The 22,258-nt window shown below is 44.5% G+C and overlaps 1 protein-coding gene and 1 long non-coding RNA gene across 4 annotated transcripts in view; one reads left to right on the forward strand and one right to left on the reverse strand.

The window, feature by feature from the left end:
• The window catches only part of MEMO1 (mediator of cell motility 1), a 28,210-nt gene extending 27,474 nt beyond the window's left edge, over positions 1-736 (forward strand). For all 3 annotated transcript variants that reach the window (XM_042789524.1, XM_033011063.2, XM_009971831.3), the window contains one exon: positions 26-736. In XM_042789524.1, the coding sequence (XP_042645458.1) occupies positions 26-157 (132 nt within the window). In that variant the 3' untranslated portion in view covers positions 158-736. The remainder of the gene's footprint in view (positions 1-25) is intronic.
• A 12,123-nt stretch (positions 737-12,859) lies between these two features.
• On the reverse strand, positions 12,860-21,840 carry LOC116965848. The gene is made up of 5 exons (XR_004409710.2): positions 21,705-21,840; positions 18,851-21,329; positions 18,426-18,527; positions 16,165-16,253; positions 12,860-14,152 (listed from the first exon to the last, which is right to left on the reverse strand). It is a non-coding gene; the product is annotated as an uncharacterized LOC116965848 (long non-coding RNA).
• Positions 21,841-22,258: the final 418 nt, after the last annotated feature.

Raw genomic sequence — 22,258 nt, forward strand, 5'->3', positions numbered from 1 at the left:
TTTTTTTTTTTTTTTATTTCTTCAGGCTATCAACGAGCTCCAGAAGAATGGAATGAATATGAGCTTTTCATTTTTGAATTATGCTCAGTCAAGCCAGTGTCGAAACTGGCAAGACAGCTCAGTGAGTTATGCAGCTGGAGCACTTATGGTCCACTGAACTGCTGAATGCTCAGGGATGGCACCTGCACACACTCTGTACACGGGGTCCCAGCCTAGCCCTTACAAAGATACAGTCCCTGGTCTTTGGGTATACTGAAACCTCAAACTAATAGAACTCTCTTCTTTTCTAGTAGGTGTAGTCCTTCCTTAGTTTCAACTCATTTAAAAATGCTTTCTTGTTTAGGACAATGGAAGGAAGGCTGGTATTGAAACACTTTGTGACTTCTTTTTTTTTTTTTTATTTTTTTTTTATTTTTTTTGAAAAGATAATGGCTGTGAAGGCATGATGGCAGACAGTCCTTACAAATACAACATGTAAAGCATTTACCGTATCCTAAATTTGCACTCTTTGCAGACCTGTGCACATGTACTCAGCTTTCAGAATAGTTTTGCAAGTTGTAAATGGAAAAAGGGGTGGAAGCTTTTTAATAAAAGAAAAAAAAAAAAGGAAAACAATGCATTTATAAATGATCCTGTATTAGAATATAATAAAACTCCAGTATAGTCAGTTACTACCCGTGATGTACAACAGATATCTTCTATTTTAGTTGCTAATAAAGGGCTACACAAACCAAAATAGTCTGATTTAAACTTCTTGCTTTGTGTTCTGTATGTGGCTGCTTGTCATTAACATCTTTTATCTTCTGTTCTTATGCTTGATAATTCAGCCATTCTGTAAAATACTTTAGAATGTATTTTATATTCAACATTTGTTATGACTACTTCATTTACAGATTTTTTTTTTATCTTAAACCTGCACTATGAGTTCAGCCATGCAAAAGAATTTAAAAAACCTTTTGTATATTCTAATTTTTTGTTTTACAATTATCTATAAAATAGTATCTTTTGGTATGTGATACAAATTTGTATCAGAAATACACTTTTAATGATTTTTATGCTCAGTTTGGTTATTAAAGTGAAATAGATGCAGTATTTTTATTTGATATTACTTAAAACTGAAAACAAACAGTAGCTTGAAAATTATAATTCTTAAGAGTATCTGTCGAGCATTCACAGGCCACAGAAGCCATACAGTGCTAAGCTCGAGCAATTATTCCTCAAAGATTTAATTGGGAGGGGAGGGTAAGGCTTCTCTCTTTTTAATGTTTATTTCTCTTTAGTCTTTGACTATGGGTAGAATTGTTTCATGTTCTTCAAACATCATTACATCTTAGGAGTTCTTAAACTTTCTTCCAGCCAAAATAATGGTGTAATTATTTGAGTTATCATTCCTGAAGACTTCCTTTCATTCTAATAAGAAATGCAAAGTAGGATGGCAGTCCTGGCTCATTATCTAAATGGAGATTTCATTCCCCAATATTTCACCTGCTGTCAAGCAGCCTCCTGGTACATTCGGCTTTTCTGAGTGGCAGAGGGGAATTTCAGAATTCAATTTAGATTATCTCTGAAAGTTGTGGGAGTTGCTGCATGCAGAGTCTTCACCTGAAAGCATACCAGACATCTTGGTTATTCCTGGTAAAATATCCTTTTGCAAGCAGTTAATGCTCGTACCACTTCTATTTTCCTTATCACAGATGGCCACCATTTGAGTAAGTGAATGCTCCATTTACAAAATGAACTACTTTGCAGATGTTCAGAATCCATCCCAAATGCCGAACTCCTTTGCATATTTGTTCTTTTAGTTGCCTTATTCCTCTGCCTTGTTCTTGAACAGTCTCAGCAGCAGACAGGGAAAACAACTTCCAGATTACTTTTGGCAGACCAGCAGGAAGGCTGTGCAGGTAAAACTGCATTGGTAACCAGTCGTTATAAATTCTTGTCTGACTGTGCCTTAATAAAAAAGTAGTTTGATCATGAAAATTAATTAAAAAAAAAATTTTGGTGAATACAAGTTTAATTAGGACTCGGGTTTCTTTCAGTCTTATGCCAAATGCTTAACTTCATTATTGAAACACATAGTTAATTGGAACTGTTAAGTATATACTTTCTCCCTAAGGTAAACATAATAAGTAGCTTTTGAATACAAATGCCTAAGTTGCATCCTAGTTCTGTAAGACAGTTTTAATAAAAACAAAACATAACTGGAAGAGCTTCAAGGAAATTGGTCAGCCATTTTGCTCTGCACAATGTTATGAAATATCTTACAGTGAAAGCACTTCACATGTAAACCATGTAATGTATTTCAAAATAAAGTTTCTAATTAAAATGGGAATTTCTGTGCCTACTAATAATAACCAGCAATGACAGTTCAGAAGCCCACTCAGAGAAATTTAAAGCTTTCTGAAATCTGCTCTAACTTAGAAGGATTTGTTGTACATACCCTGTTTGTTGAAAGCAGAAAATACCTGACTTGAGAGAACTCAAATTTTTTTCCTCTTTTGGTGGGATTGGAGGGAGTTGACTTCAGTGCTCAGTTTCCTGTTGTGTCAGTTTAAAATGTGTCAGAAGGAAAAGCAAATAATGTCCTGAAAAGATCTTCGCTCAAGACTATAGTTTAATTATTTTACCTTTATCACACGTTTTATTCACGCTTAAATATACATTTGACTACAGCATTTTGGGACAAAGAGTGCCTGATTTAGACAATATTGAATATTCACAGTCCTGTTCACTTTTGTGGAGGTTTCTTACGTGCGTAGGATGACTGAGCTTTGACCACTCTACTAGTGCAATAAATCCAGATAGGGATGTGATTCTCATGTTTAAATTTTGGCATTTTAAAGAAATGTTCAATGTGTGAAAGTGCTGATTAAAATCTACCTTTGTTTTTCTGTTCTCGAGTTGTTCACAAAAGAGTTTTATGGGTTGTTTTTTTTTCTTTTTAAAGGGAGTAAAAAAAAAAAAAAGGCGCTTTTTTAAAGTACCGTCTACTGAATTCTTAATTCTTCAGCTTAGCATTTGTGACACGGAGCAGTAGGTGTGCCACTGCCTCGGGCTGAGATCGGCGGGAGGAGACTGTGCAGGCGTGAGCCACATCCCGCGCCGGGGGCCTCGGCCTTCGCCAGGTCATAGCGACTGTTCGGCTTTATTTGAAAAATCACGAGTTGAGTGGCGTTGAGCCAACGTGGTTATTGGATCTGGACTCACACCGGTGCGGTCTCCTTCCTTGGACCCTTGGGAAATGCTGAGTTTGCCCGGGCATTTTTAGGCCTCACTTGTGCTTTTGCTGTTTCGCAGTTAGGGGCCCGTTGCTGTGTCCCCGGGGTGCTGGATGTTGCTGTAGGCTTTACTCGGGAATTTCAAATTGACATTTCAAGTGCTGAAATGTTTGTTTGTTTGTTTGTTTTTTCCATTTGATGCCTGCACCAGGGAGTCTCCTGCTACTTTAGCATGTTGTTTCAGTGGTTGGTGTGGAGTTTTTCCATTTCATGCTTGTCCTTTTCCCCATGTTCCCTCAGGAAAAACGCTCTCCTCTGCATCAAATGAGGCTTTGCTTTCAAACGACATCAGCCACCATGATTTTCAGTTGTTATTTCCTTGGGCTCAGTTCAGCATGCTAACTAGCATCCGATCCACTCTCAAAAATCCCCTAAACTATTACGTTCATTGAGAAATGTTTAAAGTCCCTTGGACAGGTGACCTTTTGCATTCCTACCGTGAGAAACTTTCTGAAATTAATCCTTGATGATAGCCTACGAAAAAATCTTCAGCATGAAGAAAAACTGAATTTCAAGATCCAGTTTAGTGCACCCCAAAGATCGATGTTTTGGTTTGGGGCGCACAGTGCAGCCAGATGGCCTTTTCAATAGATGGTTGCAAAGCATGATTTGGAATTGGTCTGTAGGGATGAACTGACTTTATTCTTTCCGTAACGCAAAATCTATTGCCTCTATTCTAATTGTCTCTAGAGCTTTTTTTTTAATCTCTTTTTTTTTTTTTTTTTCTTATTTGATTTTTGTCTAATACTGGCAACAATTTGTCCATGCATACTGCAGACAACTTCCAGATGCCTGGTGTCGTCTGGGGGGTTATCTTATTTCCAGCATTGGCTGGAAACTCAGCATTGCCTTCTTCCTATCTTGTCTGGTACCTATTTAGTGTATGTGCCAGGGTCTGAAACGTCTCTCCCATTGCTTATACCCCAGAAACAAGCATGCTGTGGTAATGATATCTCTCAATTAAGAAAGAGATTATGTCAGTTTGTTTGCTTGTGTTTTTGTGGGTTTGGTTGAGGCTTGGATCTTTTTGGAAAGGGCAGAAAATGAGGAGATTGGGCATAGGTGGGGAAGAAAGTGATTGCTTTTCCAGTTCAATGTCAGCAACTGTTAAGGTATCCTGTTTGCAAGCTGACGTGCTGCAAAATAATGCCCGGTGAAGCTGTGGACTGGATGCGATGGTGAGCAGCCTGTTAACTGCTACATCAGAGGGAAGAAATATTGGAGGTATTTTGTCAAGTGTAGCTCAATTTGTTGAAGCTTAAGGGTAAGAATTTGCTGATATCTTTAAGTTACAGGTAAATAAAGGTGCCTTGGCCTTTACGCAAAGGTGACAGATGGACCCCCGTACACCCCAAGGTTTCTAAGGTGATGTGTTTGGTTCTCGGTGGATTTAAGAGAAGTAAATAATTATCTCAGCCCTGTGATCTTCATTGGCACATACAAGTAAAGATGTGTTCCCCACAAACACTTCTGTATACCTTTTTTAAAGCTAGTGAAACCAAAGTTATTTAATTACTGTTTTCAAACAAAAACATATCCTGATTCTAGTAGGTGTATTTAAATCACATTAAAGAATTATCCAGGGCCTCAAATCCGCTGTGAGTGAAGCTGGTAATGAAACTTTAGACTTAAGTGATATAGTATCTGCTCTGTATATAACAAAGACTTAAATGACAAGGGGAATAAAGCATTGTGTTAAGCATTAAACTTAGGAACTCTCTTGAACCTAAACTTCTTGGATTTCTTTTTTTCCTCTAGTGAATTTTAAAACAATGAGAAGTGACTTTCCTGAGCCCTGTGACTGCAGCTTCACAAGACTGAAAACAGCAGTGCTCTTGGGTGAAGTCCCTTGTTTGGTAAAAGGTGGTTTTGTATTTTTCTGCTCAACACCTGGAGCACAAAGTGGAATATTAGCATCTTAGTGCCTGGGCTGCAGAGGCTTGACTGAGCTGCTGGGCTGTGTGGGGCAGGGGGGGAAAGGCGTCCCCTGGGATGTGTCGGCTGATACTTATATGCTTCAATGACTTTCCGTTTGTCTCCAAGACCTGTTACAAAGATTTGAAGAGTGAGCCTTTAAGCTCATCTGTGACCAATCACTGTTGAGCTCATGCATATTCTTTTTATGATAAAAATCTATTTTCCTTTACGATCACAGTCCAAAGAGCCAGTTTTACAAACAACCTGGCAGTAAGATGCCTGCTATAAATGGCTGGTCTGGAAATGCTGACTGGTGTCACAACTACTTTCAGGGAGAAATCACATTTTCTGCACTGTAAGAAATGGTTTCCTGTTTGCAGGGCTTAGATGTAACCAAATGCTGCTTTCACGCCATTCTGAAATAAACTGCCTTGATTATTGTATGTAAGCACTTAGCTCCGGTATGTACTCAGCATTTCATCCATCAGAGAAGTTGCCTGGGTGTCAGGGCGATGGGATACATTCCTGATGCGTGCCCCACGTCTTTCCAAGCCAACTCCAAAGCACTGGGGTTGTGTGGGAAAATAATTCCAGCAAAGTGGATAGCAGGTACGCCGTGGCAGGTGTAAACCTGTACTTCATGGAAACTACCCGAGTATTCTCATGTTCACTTTAAAAAAAAAAAAAAAAAACAAAAAACCAAAAACAAAACCAAACCCCAAGAAACCAAACAACCCCCTAAAACTCAAAAAATACGTAAGTGTATTTGTAGAAGGAGTAGGGCAAGCTTTAACCAGGAGATTAACCTCTTTGTGAGGGCTGGGACAGGCCTGGGCTGGGAGGCTGCCTGTGCCGCCTCTGCAGCAGAGGTGGGTGCCCTCGGTGGGGCTCGCTGGAGCAGGCGGGCTCGGGGTTCCTGATTCAGAGGGAAGGGCCTTTTGGGCTAAACACAGGTGAAATCTCTTCCCATCATCAAGCCTTTCGCAAAACTGCCTTTGCTCCTTCTAGAGAAGGGACTTTAGCGAGAGCCTCTTGAAGGGTCCGCTTTCCTGCCAGCGGCCTTGTACGGGTGAAGGCGCAGGGGGCGAGGGGCGCCTTCCCATCGCTGCCCAGGAGTTGACTGGAAAAATGGGAGTTCCCTGCCGCCGTCACCTCCTCAGGTAGGCTGGGTGTACCTCCGCCATGTAGGCCGGGTGTACCTCTGCCATGTAGGCCGGGTGTACCTCCGCCATGGCTGCGACCGTCGGCCAGGCGCGGCCCTCACCCGCGGCCAGCCTTGTGGGAGCGAGCGGGGCAGGCCTGCCCTCGGCCTGCCGACCTCGGCGGCCTCCGACCGCCCTTTTCAGCAGCGCCCGGCGCCAGGTGCTCCGGAAAGGAGAGGTTTTGTTTTACCTCAGGGATTTTTTTTTTTGTTTGTTTGTTTCTGAACCGAGGTGTTTCGGGGAGGGGGAGGGCTGGCCGACACTAGGTGTCAGTGTCGGGCTTCCCTCGGCTCCCGCCTGGCCCGCGGAGCACAGGCCTGCCCGCAGCCCGCCCCGGGACCCGGCGGGAGGCCCCAGTCCTCCTAGCTCCAAGCACTAAGTTGCTGTTGTTTTTAAAATACCCGTTAGAGCCTTTCGTTTTCCAGTTTATCCTGAGCTTTGTGGATGTATTCAAAAGCCTCTTTTCCAATACTCTCTTTAAAAAAAAAAAAAAAAAAAAATCCTTAAGAAAAAATTACATCGGAGATCACCTACTAAGTGGTCTCTGTCACAAGCTGCAGTAAAAAATATCAACAGCATCTGCTACATACTAATATTTTTGTTGACAGAGCTCACAAGCAAACATTCAAAGTAAAGCGATGGGGTACTTCCAGCTGGGTCTCCAGACATGGACCATCTTGCTCTCTTGTAATCTCTCTGCGTTTCGCAAGTTGTGCGAAAATGACTTCACAAGGTTTGCTTGGGATTTCGAGAAGGCTGTTTTTCAGTTAGGGGGTGAGGTAGGAGCTTGGGCTACGAGTTGCGTGAGGAAAGAGAAAGGTTTTTCCCAAGCGACGTTGCAGGTAAGCTGTTCAGGATGCGTTCCCGCTTGTGTAAAAGTTGGTGGCGAAGGTCCAAGGGGTTTCAGCAGGGTGGGCCCGAGACCGCGGCTGGAGCCATCGCCCTGCCCACGTTGAGGGCGGCAGGATGGGTGTGAGCATCCTCCGTGGCATCTCCCACCCAGGGACGGGACGGTCCTGCGGTCCATCCGCTTTGGTTTGGGCTGGCAAGTGGAGAGTGGCCACCCCAGGGGGCACCCAGTGGGCCGTGCATGCCGGGGCGTCCTACTTCTGCACAGATACCGACATTTTCAAAGCTTCAAAAATTACCTTGGCATCTATCCGAGCTCTCACTGAAGTCAGTAAGAGATGGATCAAACTTGACATTCTTAAGGAGGTATGGAGCCGCTCAAGAAGGCAGAGAGGGAGCCAGATCTCAGCCATTGTAACCGGGAGGGAGAGGCTATGGAAGGATGCTGCTGGCAGCTCGTGCAGTGGAACAAAACTAGAGATGAAGAAGATGCTCTCCAATTGTATCTGGAGACAAATGTCCATGCTTTCTAACTCCAAGCAGAAGTTTCCTTTATCTGATCTGCCAGTTGAATTTACAAGGTTATTTTGTTCACTAAAAAAGGAATAGGAGCCAGGCTGCTGCTTTCCCCGCCCCCCTTTTTTTCTTCTTAAATACTGCTAGATTCCCTTTTCTTGACATATGAGCTTTTCCATGACTAGAGTTTCTTTTAGCTGAACTCATCTTATCTGAGAGAGAAATCTCAGGCTGGATCCAGCTTATTTTATAACTAAGCAGTGTTCCAAAATGAAGTCAGAAGGTGAAGGACTAAAAAGTCAGGCTGGAGAAGACCAAAAAAAAAAAAAAAAAAAAAGACAATATCTACTTCCCACTTTTTTTTTTTTTTTCTGACTGATACCAGCTGGAACAGAGTTGGGCCATTGTAAAGACATTTTGAAATTCATATTCTTCACTTCCCGTTGCTGAGTTGCTCTTGCCACCGGCAAGCATCCAGGGGCCAGGCCCTGGCACCTTCTTTGGCTGTTGTGTGCCATCACTAGTCCTTTCCAGGGACATGCCACTGCAGACCTAGCACTGGTGTAGCTCTACCTCCAGCAGCAGGGAGATGTGAGCTGAAGGGGGTGGTGTAACTGCTGTGTCTGTGTTGTATACAGCTGCTTTGTATGGGCGTAGCTGACGGGATGCTAAAGGTGCCCTTTTGCTGCTGGCTGCTGCTGCCGCGGAGCAGTATCTGCGTAGGAGGAAAGATGTGGCAGAGGTCGGAGACAGTCTTGTGAAGATGCTGCCTCTCTGACTCTCCAGCAACTTGCTCTACTGAGAGAAACAAAAACTGGGGTAAAGCCCAGCTTGGCCTGGGCCAGAAAGAGCAGCTAGGCTGAGGCATGTTGGACGCAGGACCTGAGGTGATCTAGGGCGTTGCCAAGCCAAGTCCTGCGTATTTCCATCTAGGGAAATTTTGCAACGCCTCCAGGCAGCCGATCCGAGCCTTTAGTTGGTCTCACAGTGGAGAAGTTTTACTTGGGTCTGGAGACAAAGTTTGGCCTGAAGCGACCTGACTGTCCACAGCGCATCCTCATGAAGAGGGTGCCTTCACCATTTCTATATTTCCAGCACTGAACGACTGGGATGAAATCCTCCTGAGCCCTTGCTTCTCTAGGCTGAATGAACCCAACCCCTTCAGCCTTTCTTCATGTGGCAAGGTCTTTAACCCTACAACCATCCTCCCCAGCCCTGCTGGGCTCTCCCCAGTTTTTCAATGTCCCTCTTGACCTTGGGGGGGACTAAAACCAAACACGGCGCCCAGGTGTGATGTGGGATAGTTGCATCCCCTGATCTGCTGGCTTCAATCTTGCTGATACAGCACAGGTACTGATATAGTCACTGCCAGGGGGTATTTTTCATAAAGGGATTTCAAAGTGCTTTGTAAGGATGTTTTAGGAATAGCTGTCAGTTTCAGCCCTCCTGAGATTTTTCAAAGGAGGTCAAAGCTTCTTCAGCCCTTCCATGTAGAGATCAGAAAAACTGTCTATTATTTTAACTGCCTTCTTCCTTTTGGCATAACAGACAAATACCTTACCTTCTGCAATGAGCAACTCTAGAAAGAAATTTACAGAGGAGAAAAGACCCCCTAGGAGAGTAAGGGGGAGGCATCAATTTTACAGATAAATGAAATGCCATGAAATCTTCAGGTTTCTCTTATGAATACACCTCGTGAAAGGGATTAAACTTTTTCTAACCTCTTCTATAAATGAAATGCAATGTTTTTGCTTAACTATCTCTCTCAGCAACACAACATAGGCAGAAAAATGAGCCCTGGCTCTAATCTTGGTAGTTTTATCAAAAACCATATTCCAGCTGGGCAACTGCTCTACCAGATCCCTGGTGACAAGGGTTGTACCTTCTGGAGGAGAGAGCAGTGGCCTTCTTGCCCAGCTCTGTGCTTGACCAAATGCCAAACTTTCATCCGAGCAGCGATCTGTGCCTCAGTTTCCTCATGTTTAAAACAGCAGCCATGGTACTCGCCTTTCTTTTGGTAGCAGCAAGAGAGAAACGTTAGTGACCTCCACCACAGCTACCAGGATCTTTTTCTTGCGTGCAGGCATTTGGAGAGATAGCAGTGTTGCATCGTGTGACCCTTGGGAGGCCGGCCACGCTGTCTCTCGTTCAGAGCACACACACTTAAATTGCCCTTGGCAGATGTTTCCCCCATGTGTCCACAAAAAACATCTGGTGTCGTGACCCACAGCCCCCCAGCGTGGTCCTGCCAGGGCTTTGCTGCCCTTCCTGGGGGGCACTTGGCTTGGGATTTCCTCTCTGCAATTCAATCCTATTTCTCTTCCTGTCCCCAGCAGTCATGTTAAACTCTCCCATCTCCTTCACAGATACTGGTTTTTATTGTGAAAACCTTACAGCGTCTCTTCTCAGTTTTCCCTGGCAGGAGCAGCCCTAATTCTCTCCATCCTTTCCTCTGCTACGACTAGTTGTTCTTGCTGCTTTCCTCCAGGTTGCCGGTCAACACTTCCTCAAACTGCAGCATCCCAAATGACTCATTTCTGCTGAGGCCAGGCCGGTGCCAAACGGTGGGAAGTATCACTTCGTGTTTTCACACATCTCCCCACTGCACGGTGTGACCCGCTGTGATGCTCAACCTCCCCTGCAGCAGCAAGGGGCTGTGACACACGCCGACGCCTAAATTCAGCAGAGCAGCTGTGTGGCCAGGTGTTGCCTCGTCAAAGGTCTGCTCAGCCAGAAACCCATGCCAGGTTTGCACTTTCTCTTGTCCTTATCAAACTGTCTTCTGGTTTTTAGATAGTTTCTCCAGTTTGGCTAGATTGCTTTGAATTTCGAGGCTGTCTCCTGTGTACTGGAATTCCTTTCACGCTAGTTGTCATCTGCAAATTTAATAATCGGACTCCAGGCTCTGGGTATCCAAAGCATTAATGAAGATATGGTATAGTACCACAGGCTGGCTTCAGTGAAATCCATGCTTGATGCACCCTTCCAGTTTGACCAGGGATTTACTGACAATGATTCTTTGAAACAAGTTTTCTAACCAATTCTCACTTCCCTTACAACAGGGTCACACTGACTCAAGTCACCTCCGCTAATAAACACGCCACGTAAGAAAATGCCATGGCTTTACTGTAGCCAAAGCACATCTGCTGCTTACGTGGAGTGAGGGCTTCCACCTTTATCATCTCACAGGAGGAACCTGAAATGGGTTTCATATTGGTTCCTCGTTAATCTGCCTTTGTCATCACTCATCTGCTTGGCAGCTTTCATGTATTTGCAAGTAGCCTGGTTTGTTCTTAGGATGTTTTTCTGGGCACTGAAGTTAAGCCAGCTGGTCTCCCGTTGTCTTGCCCGTCTATCCCCTCTCTGTGAAGCCAGGGACTCCATTTGCCCTTGGTGAGTCTTGCGTGACCTTGGTCACCCTCCCCGCGTTCTCAGGTGACCTCAGCCAGCTCTGAGACAACTTCTGCCAGTGGTGGAAATACCTACGAGGGAACTTCGTTAGCAAATATTTACCTAAACTGCCTTTTTAGATCAATTTTGATAGCTTTCTCTTTTTTTTTTTTTTTCTTTTAGTACCCTAAAATCTTAGTCTTTTGATGGCAGTTCTGTCAGCTCTCTGATCACACTCGATCCTTTCAGTGGAAACAGAAAAAGATACATTAAACACTGTCATTATTGGCATTGATAGATTTAAGTGACAGAAGCGCAAGAAGGGAAGGGACTACCTGGTTCAGTAAGCCCCATCTCCAGTGGCCGTCAAGCAGAACATGACGCGGAGACCAGGCAAATCTTTCCACCTAACAAGCCAAACCCCCCGTAACGTGTTCCCACCAGGAAGCTGTTGCCCTGCACTGCTAACACGGAAACAGGCTGAGCTTTTGGAGACCTTCTGCCCGCCGTTGTGACCCAGGACCGTGCTCCTACTCACCGACACGCCTCCAGGCGCCACAGGGGCCACGGCTGGAAAGGGAGGCCGGGGGGGGGGACACACAGTCCCCCAGGCTGGAGGTGGCTTTGGTGGCCTGAGGAGTGACCCCCCAGCGTGGGCCGTCGCGGCCAAAGGGCCTCTTCCCCCAGCCCTTGGTGCGAGGGGGGAGAGGCGCCAGGCTTTGGGCTGATGGTGGAAAATACAAATGAGCTCTCCGGGAGGGAGCCTGCAGGATAACGGCAACGCTCACCAGCTAAACAGGGTTATTGCTAACTTTTATACAGATTCTTGTTCTCCGTTCAAGGGGTAAGACACTTAATTCAGGGCTTCGCCCTCTCCTGCAATGACCCCTGATTCTTTTGTGACTTGTCCGTGGATGGCGATGCTGTCTCTCGCTCTCACAATTTTTTTTTTTTTTTTTTTTGCAGCGTTTGCAGCATCATCCCAGATCAGAGACCCTCAGAAATGTCCCCAGGCTGTAAAAATGGGTTAATCATCCAACAGCCTCTTATTTCCAATTCAGCAAAGTATTATACAAGCAGTCATAAATGCTGATCTTTGAAAACAAGAGCAGCTTCACATGCAATTGTTTAGTTCCACCAATGTACAAAGCAAAAATTTTTTTGGAATGCTACATTATTGTTATTTTTTTTTAATACTAAGTAGTCCTTTAATGAATGTTAATCTCTGACAGATGGCTCTGTCCATCTGGCACTCTGAAGAGTGTAAGAGTCTAATTTATGTGGAAAACTTATTTAAAATTGTATATTAATTAGAAACAACTAAAACAACTGATCTTTTCATCCTGGGAGTGCATGATGGTGCCAAAGCACCACTAATAAATTCCACTGCCAAGAAGTGGGAGAGAGTTTGCAGACAGAATTGATGGCATGAGCGATTTTTCCCCCTTTCACAGTTGTGAAATATTTCTAAGGGAAAAAAAAAAATCCCGTGAACAAAGCTCAGTATCCCGCACAGGCTCGCTCTGGAGGAAAGCACCATATCGGCGTCTGCCTCGCACCCTGGCACGGACCCTCTAGGAAGTCTGCAGAATGGCTCAAGTAGGGAGGTGAATCCACGTGAAGCCAGGCTTTATCAGTTCTGCTGCTCACGGAGCAACGTCAATCGTGCAGACGTCAGCTTGAGAAAAGCTAAAAAGGCAGGAGAGATACTGCAACAAACAGTTGCACAGGAATTTTTAATAAAACACAGAATTTGCCATCTTCAGAGCACGATCCCACTCCCGTGGTGGCCCGTGTGGTGAATGCCCTTGGATTTTGGGGGACTTGAAGAGGTTGTTATGTTGCTCTGGGAAACTGAAATGTTATTTGGATGTGATGTTGTGCTCAAAGAATGGAGCAGCACTTTGTCTGTGACAAAATAAACATGATCTGTTATTTCTTTTAGCATCATCAAATACCCAACCTGAGAAAGAATACCATTTTTAAATTTGTCCTGAAATAAGAAAACATTCTGTGTCAGTTCAGAAAAAAGTTCTTTCTGTCTGCAGTGGGCAAGATGATTGTCTTACCTTGAACCACGAAGGGGTTAAAGTTTGAATACCGTTTCACGCTGAAGTAAAAATATTATTTTGTCCTGAAGATCAGAACAGAGTATTCAGTATTCATCCAGCAGGCTGATCTATATTTAGAGTGACAATACACAAGGTTTTCTTAGCAATGATAAATTGTTTTCTACAAAAAGAGTGTCCTAAAATTAAATCCTTAGTCAAGACTGCTTTGCATTAAAAAAGTGCGTTCTCTTTACAGACTTCCAAGTCAGGTTAGCCTTTTAAATCTGTATGGAAAAGTCTTAGGTGATATATTAAAAAGGAAAGTAATCAGGCTCCTGCTACGTGAAAGCAATCTATTTAAGTGTATAATTCCACTAAACGCGTATTTTCTGGTGGTATTTTAATCACGGAGTATCTGACAGCCAAAGCATCCTTTCTATTAAAGTTCAATGGGATGAGTCAAAAGGCTCTAGAACGGACTTCAGTTCCTTTTAAATGCTCTGTGATCATTCCCTAGCAGTGAGAGGCAAGAGCTCCAGGCTGCCCTGCTCAAAGCCAAGCCTCGCCGCGTGGCGGATGCCGAGGGGGGGAGAGCTCTCAGGGTGCCGGGCTGTGCAGATCCGGGGGAGCCGACGGTGGAGCCCTGGTCCCTCACACCCTTCCTGCACGACGACTGCGAGGCCGCAGCAGGCAGCCAGGGCTACCGACACGAAAGCCAGAATCTCAAGCTCATGGTTTTGCTGTATGAAGCGTGGGAAATTCGGCACCCTTTAAAGAGGATTGGGCACCAGGCACACAGGAGCCTCTAGAGTTTGCCGCCAGGAGATTTACTGGGAAAGGTCTGGGGTGAGTGCCCTCCTCCAGATCTTGGGTACCCAAACCTGGGTCCTGTCTTAAGGGTTGATGGCATCCTCTTGCCTTTCCAGAATCAAATAATGTTCACTGCATCCTTTAAAAGAACACAAAAAAAAAAAAAAAAAAAAAAAAAGACATTGGTGTTAACGCCTAAATTTTAAATTAGTGGTTTGAACACATGCTCATGAAATGAGACACGAGTTTTAAGCCTTTCTCAGCTGGAGGACATTCCAACCCACATCAGAGAGAATCGGCAAGGAAGAGCCTGTAGGTGAGGGATGAGCGAGGGCGCTCGGGGCACAGAGGGCAGGTCTGCTTACACATTGCACTCTAGACTTTGGATGAAAAGCAAAATCATTTTGGGAACACAGATTGGAGCCTCCCTGGCCTCCTGAGTCATCCTTCCTCCTGCCTTGTCTCCTCTTCTGTGCTTTGGAGAGCTGCGTTCGTACCCGACCCTGTGACAGATACTTAAAATTAAATTATGGAATAAAACTGCTCTGGTAGAAACCTCACAGAGCCAAGGCACAGGTGCTTTGTAACCGAGTGTGAGTTACTGGGGTTGGCCACGTACTCACAGCCTTCACTTTCCCTCCATCTATTGCCTTTCTGGTAAAAACTACCGGCATCTCACCCCCACTGAAATCGATGTCCTCAGCTCCACGTCTCTATGTGAAAACACACGCGGTGGTCACAGTATCAGCAAGCTTTCGCTCCCCACGTACTGATTTAAAAGCTGACTTGCAGTTCTCCCCTCTGGAAATACCAGCTCAAAAGGGTTGCAAAGCACTCAGATATTTTCAAAGCGAGCGGCCCCACTGGGAAAGGTCCTGCGTGAAAGCCGCGCTGTCAGCTGTTTGTGCCTCCCCGGGCGCAGAGACAGCCGAAATCTTGTGTTGTAGAGGACACAAACCCTGATAATTGTTTTCTGTGACCCTCGCTGGTCAGGCCGAAAGCAGGTCTGTCTTTGGTGGTGTGAGAGGCCTGAGCCCAATCCCTGGAGCAGCACAACGTTTCTGAAACTTTAATAACTGAAGGAGAAGATAATATAATCCAGCAGCTATTTAGAATTAAATTCATAAGCAGATCTGCCCTTCCTCTGCCAAGGGTGTGCTCTGCAGAACTGAGGCATTTCATTGCAATTATCATGCTACCAGAGGGTCTCTCAGAGCCCTGACTCCCACAGTCCAGGGAACACAGGACGATCCCAGAATTGATTAAAAGTAATAATTCAGTTTCTAGCTGTCATGAGCTAGAGAGAAGCTGGAAGTTGTTACTTGGTTTTGGTTAAAGGGTTCAAACAAGCAAAAGGTCATGGGTATTTTCTTTTCTCATGTCATTATTTTTAAAACTAGCCCCCTTGTATAAAGAAAGAGCCTGATTTGTGATTTTTGGACATGGGTGGTTGGCAATTATGTGACTAGGACTACCCTCCCCGGCAGTGCTCAAGGCCAGGCTGGACGGGGCTTGGAGCAACCCGGTCTAGTGGCAGGTGTCCCTGCCCGGGGCAGGGGACTGGGACTAGATGATCACTGAGGTCCCTTCCAACCCAAACCTTTCGATGAATCTATGACATGCACATTTTGGAAATCAGGCCACTGATGTCCGTTTGTCAGCTAAACCTCCCCAGATCTGGCTGCACGGGGTCTGTTCTGGACACACTGCTGGGTATTTGTATTTACATTGCAGCATCTGAGGTTACCCGTGGTGTCTCGAGCTATAGAAAGATACGGTTTTCCAGGGGTGGTGTTGACAGTCAGGCTTGTCAACACAGGGGCTTGACGTTCACAGCACCTCAGGGTATTTTCAAGCTCAGTTCAATTCCTGTAGTTGAAGCCTTTTGAAATCTTTGGAATCGCTGCCCAGAAGAAAGCACAGCTAGAGGACAGGCTGCCCAAGTGACAGCTGACCTTCTGTCTTAGGTGTTCCCTTCTGACAGGAACTATTTCCCATAGACTGCAAGTAGCACGTCATAGAAATAACAGTTGTCTCATGTCAGCAGGATTTTTTGTACTATCATTAAGCTTCGCAAGACTTGACATACAGACATGGGGACGTAACAGAGCAACCAGAGCCCTCCACACATTCTCCACTTTTTCCTCTTACTCTCATCATCAAAGGAGTAGGCAAGACTTGTTTCCTCTTCTCTCCCCATTTCTTCCTTTGTGTAGAGAAAGCGAGTTGACCAAGCCAGTCTGATCACGGAGCAGTTGAAAAAAAGAAGGGAAAATTCATAAGAACCGATTGCATTAAATAAATGGATTCGGAGAGTTATGCATTCATGATCATCAATGTGAGAAAATACCCAATTCTCTGACATGGGAAGCTCATTCCCCCACTACCAATACCTAAGCCAGGAAGGCAGGTCTCACACCTTGCTGTTTGCTGTTACCTTTGCGTGTTCCTTCGCTGGAAGGCTTGTGTCCTGTGTTGTGACTACGAGGGAGTGCAAGCTTTCAGCCAGAGAAACCAATTCTGAGGCTTGAACACAAGCTCAGCTGTTGTCAGTACAAAGCAACATTTCATTAACCTAGAAACTGTTACTGAGGAGTTTGTCTGAACAATAAATGATCTAGGATGTCTCTCCCCTATTTCATCGATCTGGTTTAACTCCCGACTAAGGGGTGCTTTTCACTCCGAGCACGGGGTGGAGAGTGTCCTTCTTTGAAGTTATTTTCAAGTGTTTTTTGGAAAAACTGTTAAGAAGTGTGATGTTTTCTAATCTCCTTCTCTTTGCAATAAAATTACCAACTGCAGAGGCCCCAGCCTTTCCACAAGAGTGCGAAAGGCTGCTCCTCCACCCAGTGCCAAACTCCTTCCTGACAAACCTTCTCTACTTTTATACTGGCTTTTTTAGATGCCAGTTATAGGGCCTGTAGCTCAAGGGATCTGCAGTAAGCTGGCACCAGGAACCTGGACCAGAGCTGAGCCTAAGCCATGTTTTTCACGTTTTGCTGTTGGCAGCACTTTCAGCCCCAGCCAAACCTGAAAGGGAGCGGAGCTGGAGCTTTTGACGGCTCAGCTCCCTGCTTAACACGCGGTGCCCAAAGTGAAAGACAGCAGGTTTTAAATGGCACTGGTAAGTGTCGCAGGGTTTTACTCAGTTAGTTCTCTGTTTCCTGATCCAGGGGGAAGGAGCAGCAGCAGGCAGAAAAGGCAAGACCACCCCCTTCAGTGGCAGCACCAACTAATTAAAGAGGTTGAAGATTAGAGGACCTGCGGCAAAGACGCAGCTCTTGATTCAGTCCTGAGCAGTGCACACGGCCAGTAGGTAACTATCTAAGCAGTACGCCATACAAGGGATAATAATGTATTAAATCCATCCTTCTGACAGAAACAAAAAAGACAAACACACCCCCAAACCCCACAATAATGACTTTAAAAAAAAAAAAAAAAAAAAAGAGGTTTGTGTAAAAATCGTAGAATCATAGACTGGTTTGGGTTGGAAGGGACCTTAAAGATCATCTAGTTCCAATCCTCCTGCCAGGGGCAGGGACACCTTCCACTAGATCAGGTTGCTCAAAGCTTCATCCGACCTGGCCTTGAAATGAAGAAGCTGTTTGATAAGAAATTAAAAGGAAGCTGAGGATAATATGCTTACAGGAATCACAGAGATTGCTTAAGGACACCATTTTAGAAGCTGAGAATAAATGCGTCTCTCTAATGAATAAAAACCGAAAGACCCCTAGTAAGCCAGTCAGTGTGGTTAAACAGCAGAAGCTAACAAAAGTTTACAAAAAAGAAGAGACAGGTTATTTCAAGCAAGGAATAAAGCATGACTGTCAAGTTAAGTGAAAAAAAAAAAAAAAAAAAAGAAGCTGGACCAGACAAAAGATTTTAAAGAGCAAGTCACTAAAGGCGAAAGCTAGTATTAAATGTTTTTAAACACATCAGAAGCACGAAATTGTTAGGTTGTGTAATAAAAGCTCATCTGCACGCCTACAAAGGAGCAGAGAGGGGGCAGGGGGCATATAACACCCTGCCCAGCCCCTCCCAGGCCCATCAGCCCGCCGAATGCCCACCTCATGCCCTCCACCCCCAGATGCCCGAGGAGCACAGAGGCACGAGGGCAGGTGGGAACCCAGATCAAACATCCTCGAGGAATGAGGAAGAAACTTCCCTGGACCCCTCCCAGGGCTGTCCCAGGAGGGCCACAGCCCCCCCGTGTCCAGGCCTGAAACCCCTCAGGTGTCATCAGGAGCAGCTCTCCGGATCTCCTTTTGGCCTGCAGGACACCTCATGGGATGCTAGGGAAGAGCAGTTTGGAATTGCACCTGACTTATTCTGAGATGTTTAGAGGAAGAACCAAAGGTGGGGAAAAGGCAGGGATTTAGGCGACTTTGGGTGCTTTGTGTGCATGTACCTACTGGGAATACATTTGCAGCCTCACTCCTGGTTTGACCTGGGGCATGGAGCTGCGGCAGCCTCGCTTCTCTCAAGCTGTCAGCTCCAGCAGGATAGCTTCTCCTCTAAGAGAAACCAGACAGAAGTCTCTGTGACTGACAGGACATCAAGCAGTAAAAGGAACAAGCAACACAGGCAACAGGCCATGGCAGGAAGGTTAGCAGAAAAGCTCTGGTGTCCACTGTGTTGGCCTTTAGCCTTTCTTCATGGCAAAGAAACTTTCTAAAACTGAAGAATAAATAAATGAGACTTCAGAGCTGATTAAGGTGAATAATGGCTGGTTTGCAGGGCCAGAAGGTATTCACACCAGAGTTCTGAATATAGCTGGAACTCAGATAGAAAGTCATGAAGTTACTACTTGGATATATGATCTATCCAGACATAATACCTCAGCTGTGGTGCCACAGGAATGGAAGGTGACAGATGTGACACTCATTTTTAATCCAGGAAACAGTTCAGCAATCTTGACTTCCACTCAGGGACACGGCACAGTCTCAGACTAGAAGTAGTCACCTAGATAAATGTGGTGTGTTGGGAAAGGTCCCATACTGCGTAGAGAAAAGCCATGAGGTGTGTTAGATTCCTTTGAAGCTTTTTAAAAAGAATTAAATTGCCAGGGGTTTGGGAGGAAGATAATTTTATGTATTGATAACTGGTTGTATAATAGAAAACGAAGTTTTCTCAATGGAGAACGGACATCAGTGGAATCCCTCAGGAATCGGTGGTAGAGCCTGAGCTCTTCAGCATACACATAAACAACCAGAAGTGAGTGAACATGGAGGCAGTAAGGTTTGTTGATTATAAAAGCTATTCAGATGCACTGTGCCCATCTGAGTTCAGTCAAGGTTTTCAATACACATAATAATTTGCAAACAGATCCTTAACAGTGAAATACACAAAGTAATACAAAGTTCAAGACATAACTGAAATATAACCCGGGCACAAAATAAACAGCAGCTACAATCTGGATTTATAAATAGTCTCATCTATGTCATTTTCAAGTAAAATCACATACAAACCTGACTGTAGTACTATAAATCAGTACTACAAAGAACTGGCTATTGTAAACCATCCCGTCTCTTTAAACTGGGAACAGTTGGCCCTGTGGGCTGGCTGGAGTCCGCTGTCAGATGTTATCTTAGCTTCAACCAGGCAGCTTCACAGGCTCCTAGAAATAAAGGCTGTAAAGGGGCTTCTGAGACCAGTCAGTCCACTGGCCTAAGGCTGCATCACGTCTGCTTGAACCATTCCTGAGAGGCTCACGTTTCAAAGACCTGCAGCACCGGGGAACCCAAAGGCTCCACTTTGTAGCCCTTCATATTGTAACATTTTCCTTAATGTTCATCTCGAATATCCTTTTCAGTAACTTAAGCCTACTATTTTTCATTGTGAAGATGGGAAACAGATTATTCCTTGCCTTGCTACAGCAACCTTCTATGTATTTAAGGCCATAAAATATCTTCCTGACTTCTTCAGTCTTCTGTTGGCCTGAGAACACAGTTCTTTCAATCTTTCTTCTTAATTCATATTTTCTAGATCACCAATCATTCGTGCTGCTCTTCTCTTGACTTCCTCCATCTGCAGGGATGTCAGCCAGGCCAGCACAGGCAATATTCCAGCTGAGTTGTTACCAAGCACTGAGCAGAGCAGAACGGCTCATTTCTTGTCTTGCAGTCTATATTCTTGCTTGTACAAGAACAGTATTTGCTTTCTCGCCACCAGAACAACACCGTTGATAAAAGTTCAGTTTCTTCAATTAACTTATTAATCCTCTCATTGTTTTCTGGAGAGTGCTTCATAGCATTTCCAGCTGTGATTTGTGACTTTAGAGACCCATGGACTTTCGGTTCATTACCTAGTGACAGAGCAAACCCAGAAGAGATTCCAAAGAAGCCACCTCTGTACGTTTTACATTTTAATAGTGAACAACCAGCAGCTACTCCGTAGTCACGCCTGCAACCAGTTTTGTACTGGCCCTATGGTAGTTTTGTGTAAACCAGTGATTTTGAAATGATTGTCTTTAGGCTTTGATATTTTCCCCACCATTGGACACTTTTAAGATTCAGCTGGAGAGGGTGCTGGGCCATCTTGTCCAGACCGTGTTTTTGCCAAGAAAGGTTGGACCAGATGATCCTTGAGGTCCCTCCCAACCTGGGATTCTATGATTCCATACGGGATTTCTGAAATGTAGCGAAGAAAAGTAGGCATATTTTCAGTAATTAAAATTTACTATGAAGGACTGTGAGCTTCCTAACCAATCTACATTAGAAAAGATTGAAAAGCACTCATCTAAACCATGCTTCCCTAAATTACAAGAGTACCAAGTGAAACAGCTCCAAGGAAGGCCTGGACAGAACCACAGAATGTGGAAACTCTTGCTTTTGCCCTTTCCACAAAACATGTCGTTCCTATTGCAGAAGGAAAGCAAACTGGATTAACATTATTTATACTTGACAGACCTATCAGAGCCGATACTCATCTTCTTTGTCTTCCAGATACAGTTTGTTCAATTTTTTCCATCGAGATTTTCTGAGTGAAAATTTCTTCTGGTCAATTGATAATTTCCCATTTCCATTCTTACACTTTTAAAAGTTACCCATGATGTCTTCCATTTTCTCATCTTCAGACCACCCTGTCTGCCCTCTGTCTGTTTGCAGAGGTTGCGGCATTCTGAGGTTACTTCCACCACGTTTTCAGGGTCTCAAGCTGAAGTTTATCAGTCCTAGTCCACTTGAAAAATTCTAAATTACCCAAATAATTTCTAACTCATTCTTTGCCTATTTTAGAGTGAAAACTTTCTCCTTCGCAGCTGATACTGATTTTTTTCAGATACCTGTTTCAGATACTCTCGCTCACTCAGATGCAGCCTAAAACAAACAAAATGAAGAGGTCAGGAAGGCGATTTCACAATATTCCTAACCAAGACTCAGTTAAAAAGAGACTGTAAGAACTCGGTGAGAGCCAAGGCCCGTCTCATTTCCTAGACATTATACAATAACTGAACACAGGAGACAAATGCAGCCTTTACTCCAAAAGCACCTGGAATACAGACCAAGAACCCTCAAACTCCATAATCAAAACACATCCATCATCAACAGAAATCAACCCAGTGGAAGAACCACATGTGTTTTAGGCAAAAGTTGCATTCTCAGAGACAAAACCCAACTGAGAACAAAGGACAAATGATGAAGGTTCATAGCCAAACCACACACAGTTTGCAGTCTATTTGCCAAATTCTTCACCTCAAGAAAACAGTCAGAGAAGGGACAAAACCATTCCCTGCTTCATTCCCTGGAGGTTCCTCTATCTCTCCTTAAGCCTCAGGGTAAAGTCCTGGTGATAACTAAGCGGCAAAACTTTTCCCCAAGTCTTTTTCATATGGCCTGAAAAAAAAAAAAAAAAAAAAGACTAACAGATCTTGTGAAACTCAAGTGGCAAACCACTAGTGCTGCGTGCCATCCTGGGAATGCAGCTGCTTGAGTCAAGGGTCAATGCGGAGGGAATCAACTCCTGTCTACTCTTCACGGATCCAAAGCTGAGACACTGTGAGGATCTTGATGAGATCTGGTGAATCACCAGTGGACGCGTGTTCTGCAAAATGTAATCAGGAAGAGCTGAGCCCCCAAGGCCCTTCACAATGCCATTTGCCTTCTGTGCCCCATGATCAAGGCAAAAGGGAGCTGGTGTGAGGGGCACAGAAGCCAAGCCCAGACTACTTACCCCAGACTTCGTCACCCTACAATCCTGTAAGATTGTTTTTTGCTGTTTCTTACTTGTGCTAGTGCCAAAGGTTACA

The sequence above is a fragment of the Tyto alba genome, unplaced genomic scaffold, assembly GCF_018691265.1.
Source record: "Tyto alba isolate M040663 unplaced genomic scaffold, T.alba_DEE_v4.0 Super-Scaffold_16, whole genome shotgun sequence".
In the NCBI taxonomy this organism is placed as follows: domain Eukaryota; kingdom Metazoa; phylum Chordata; class Aves; order Strigiformes; family Tytonidae; genus Tyto; species Tyto alba.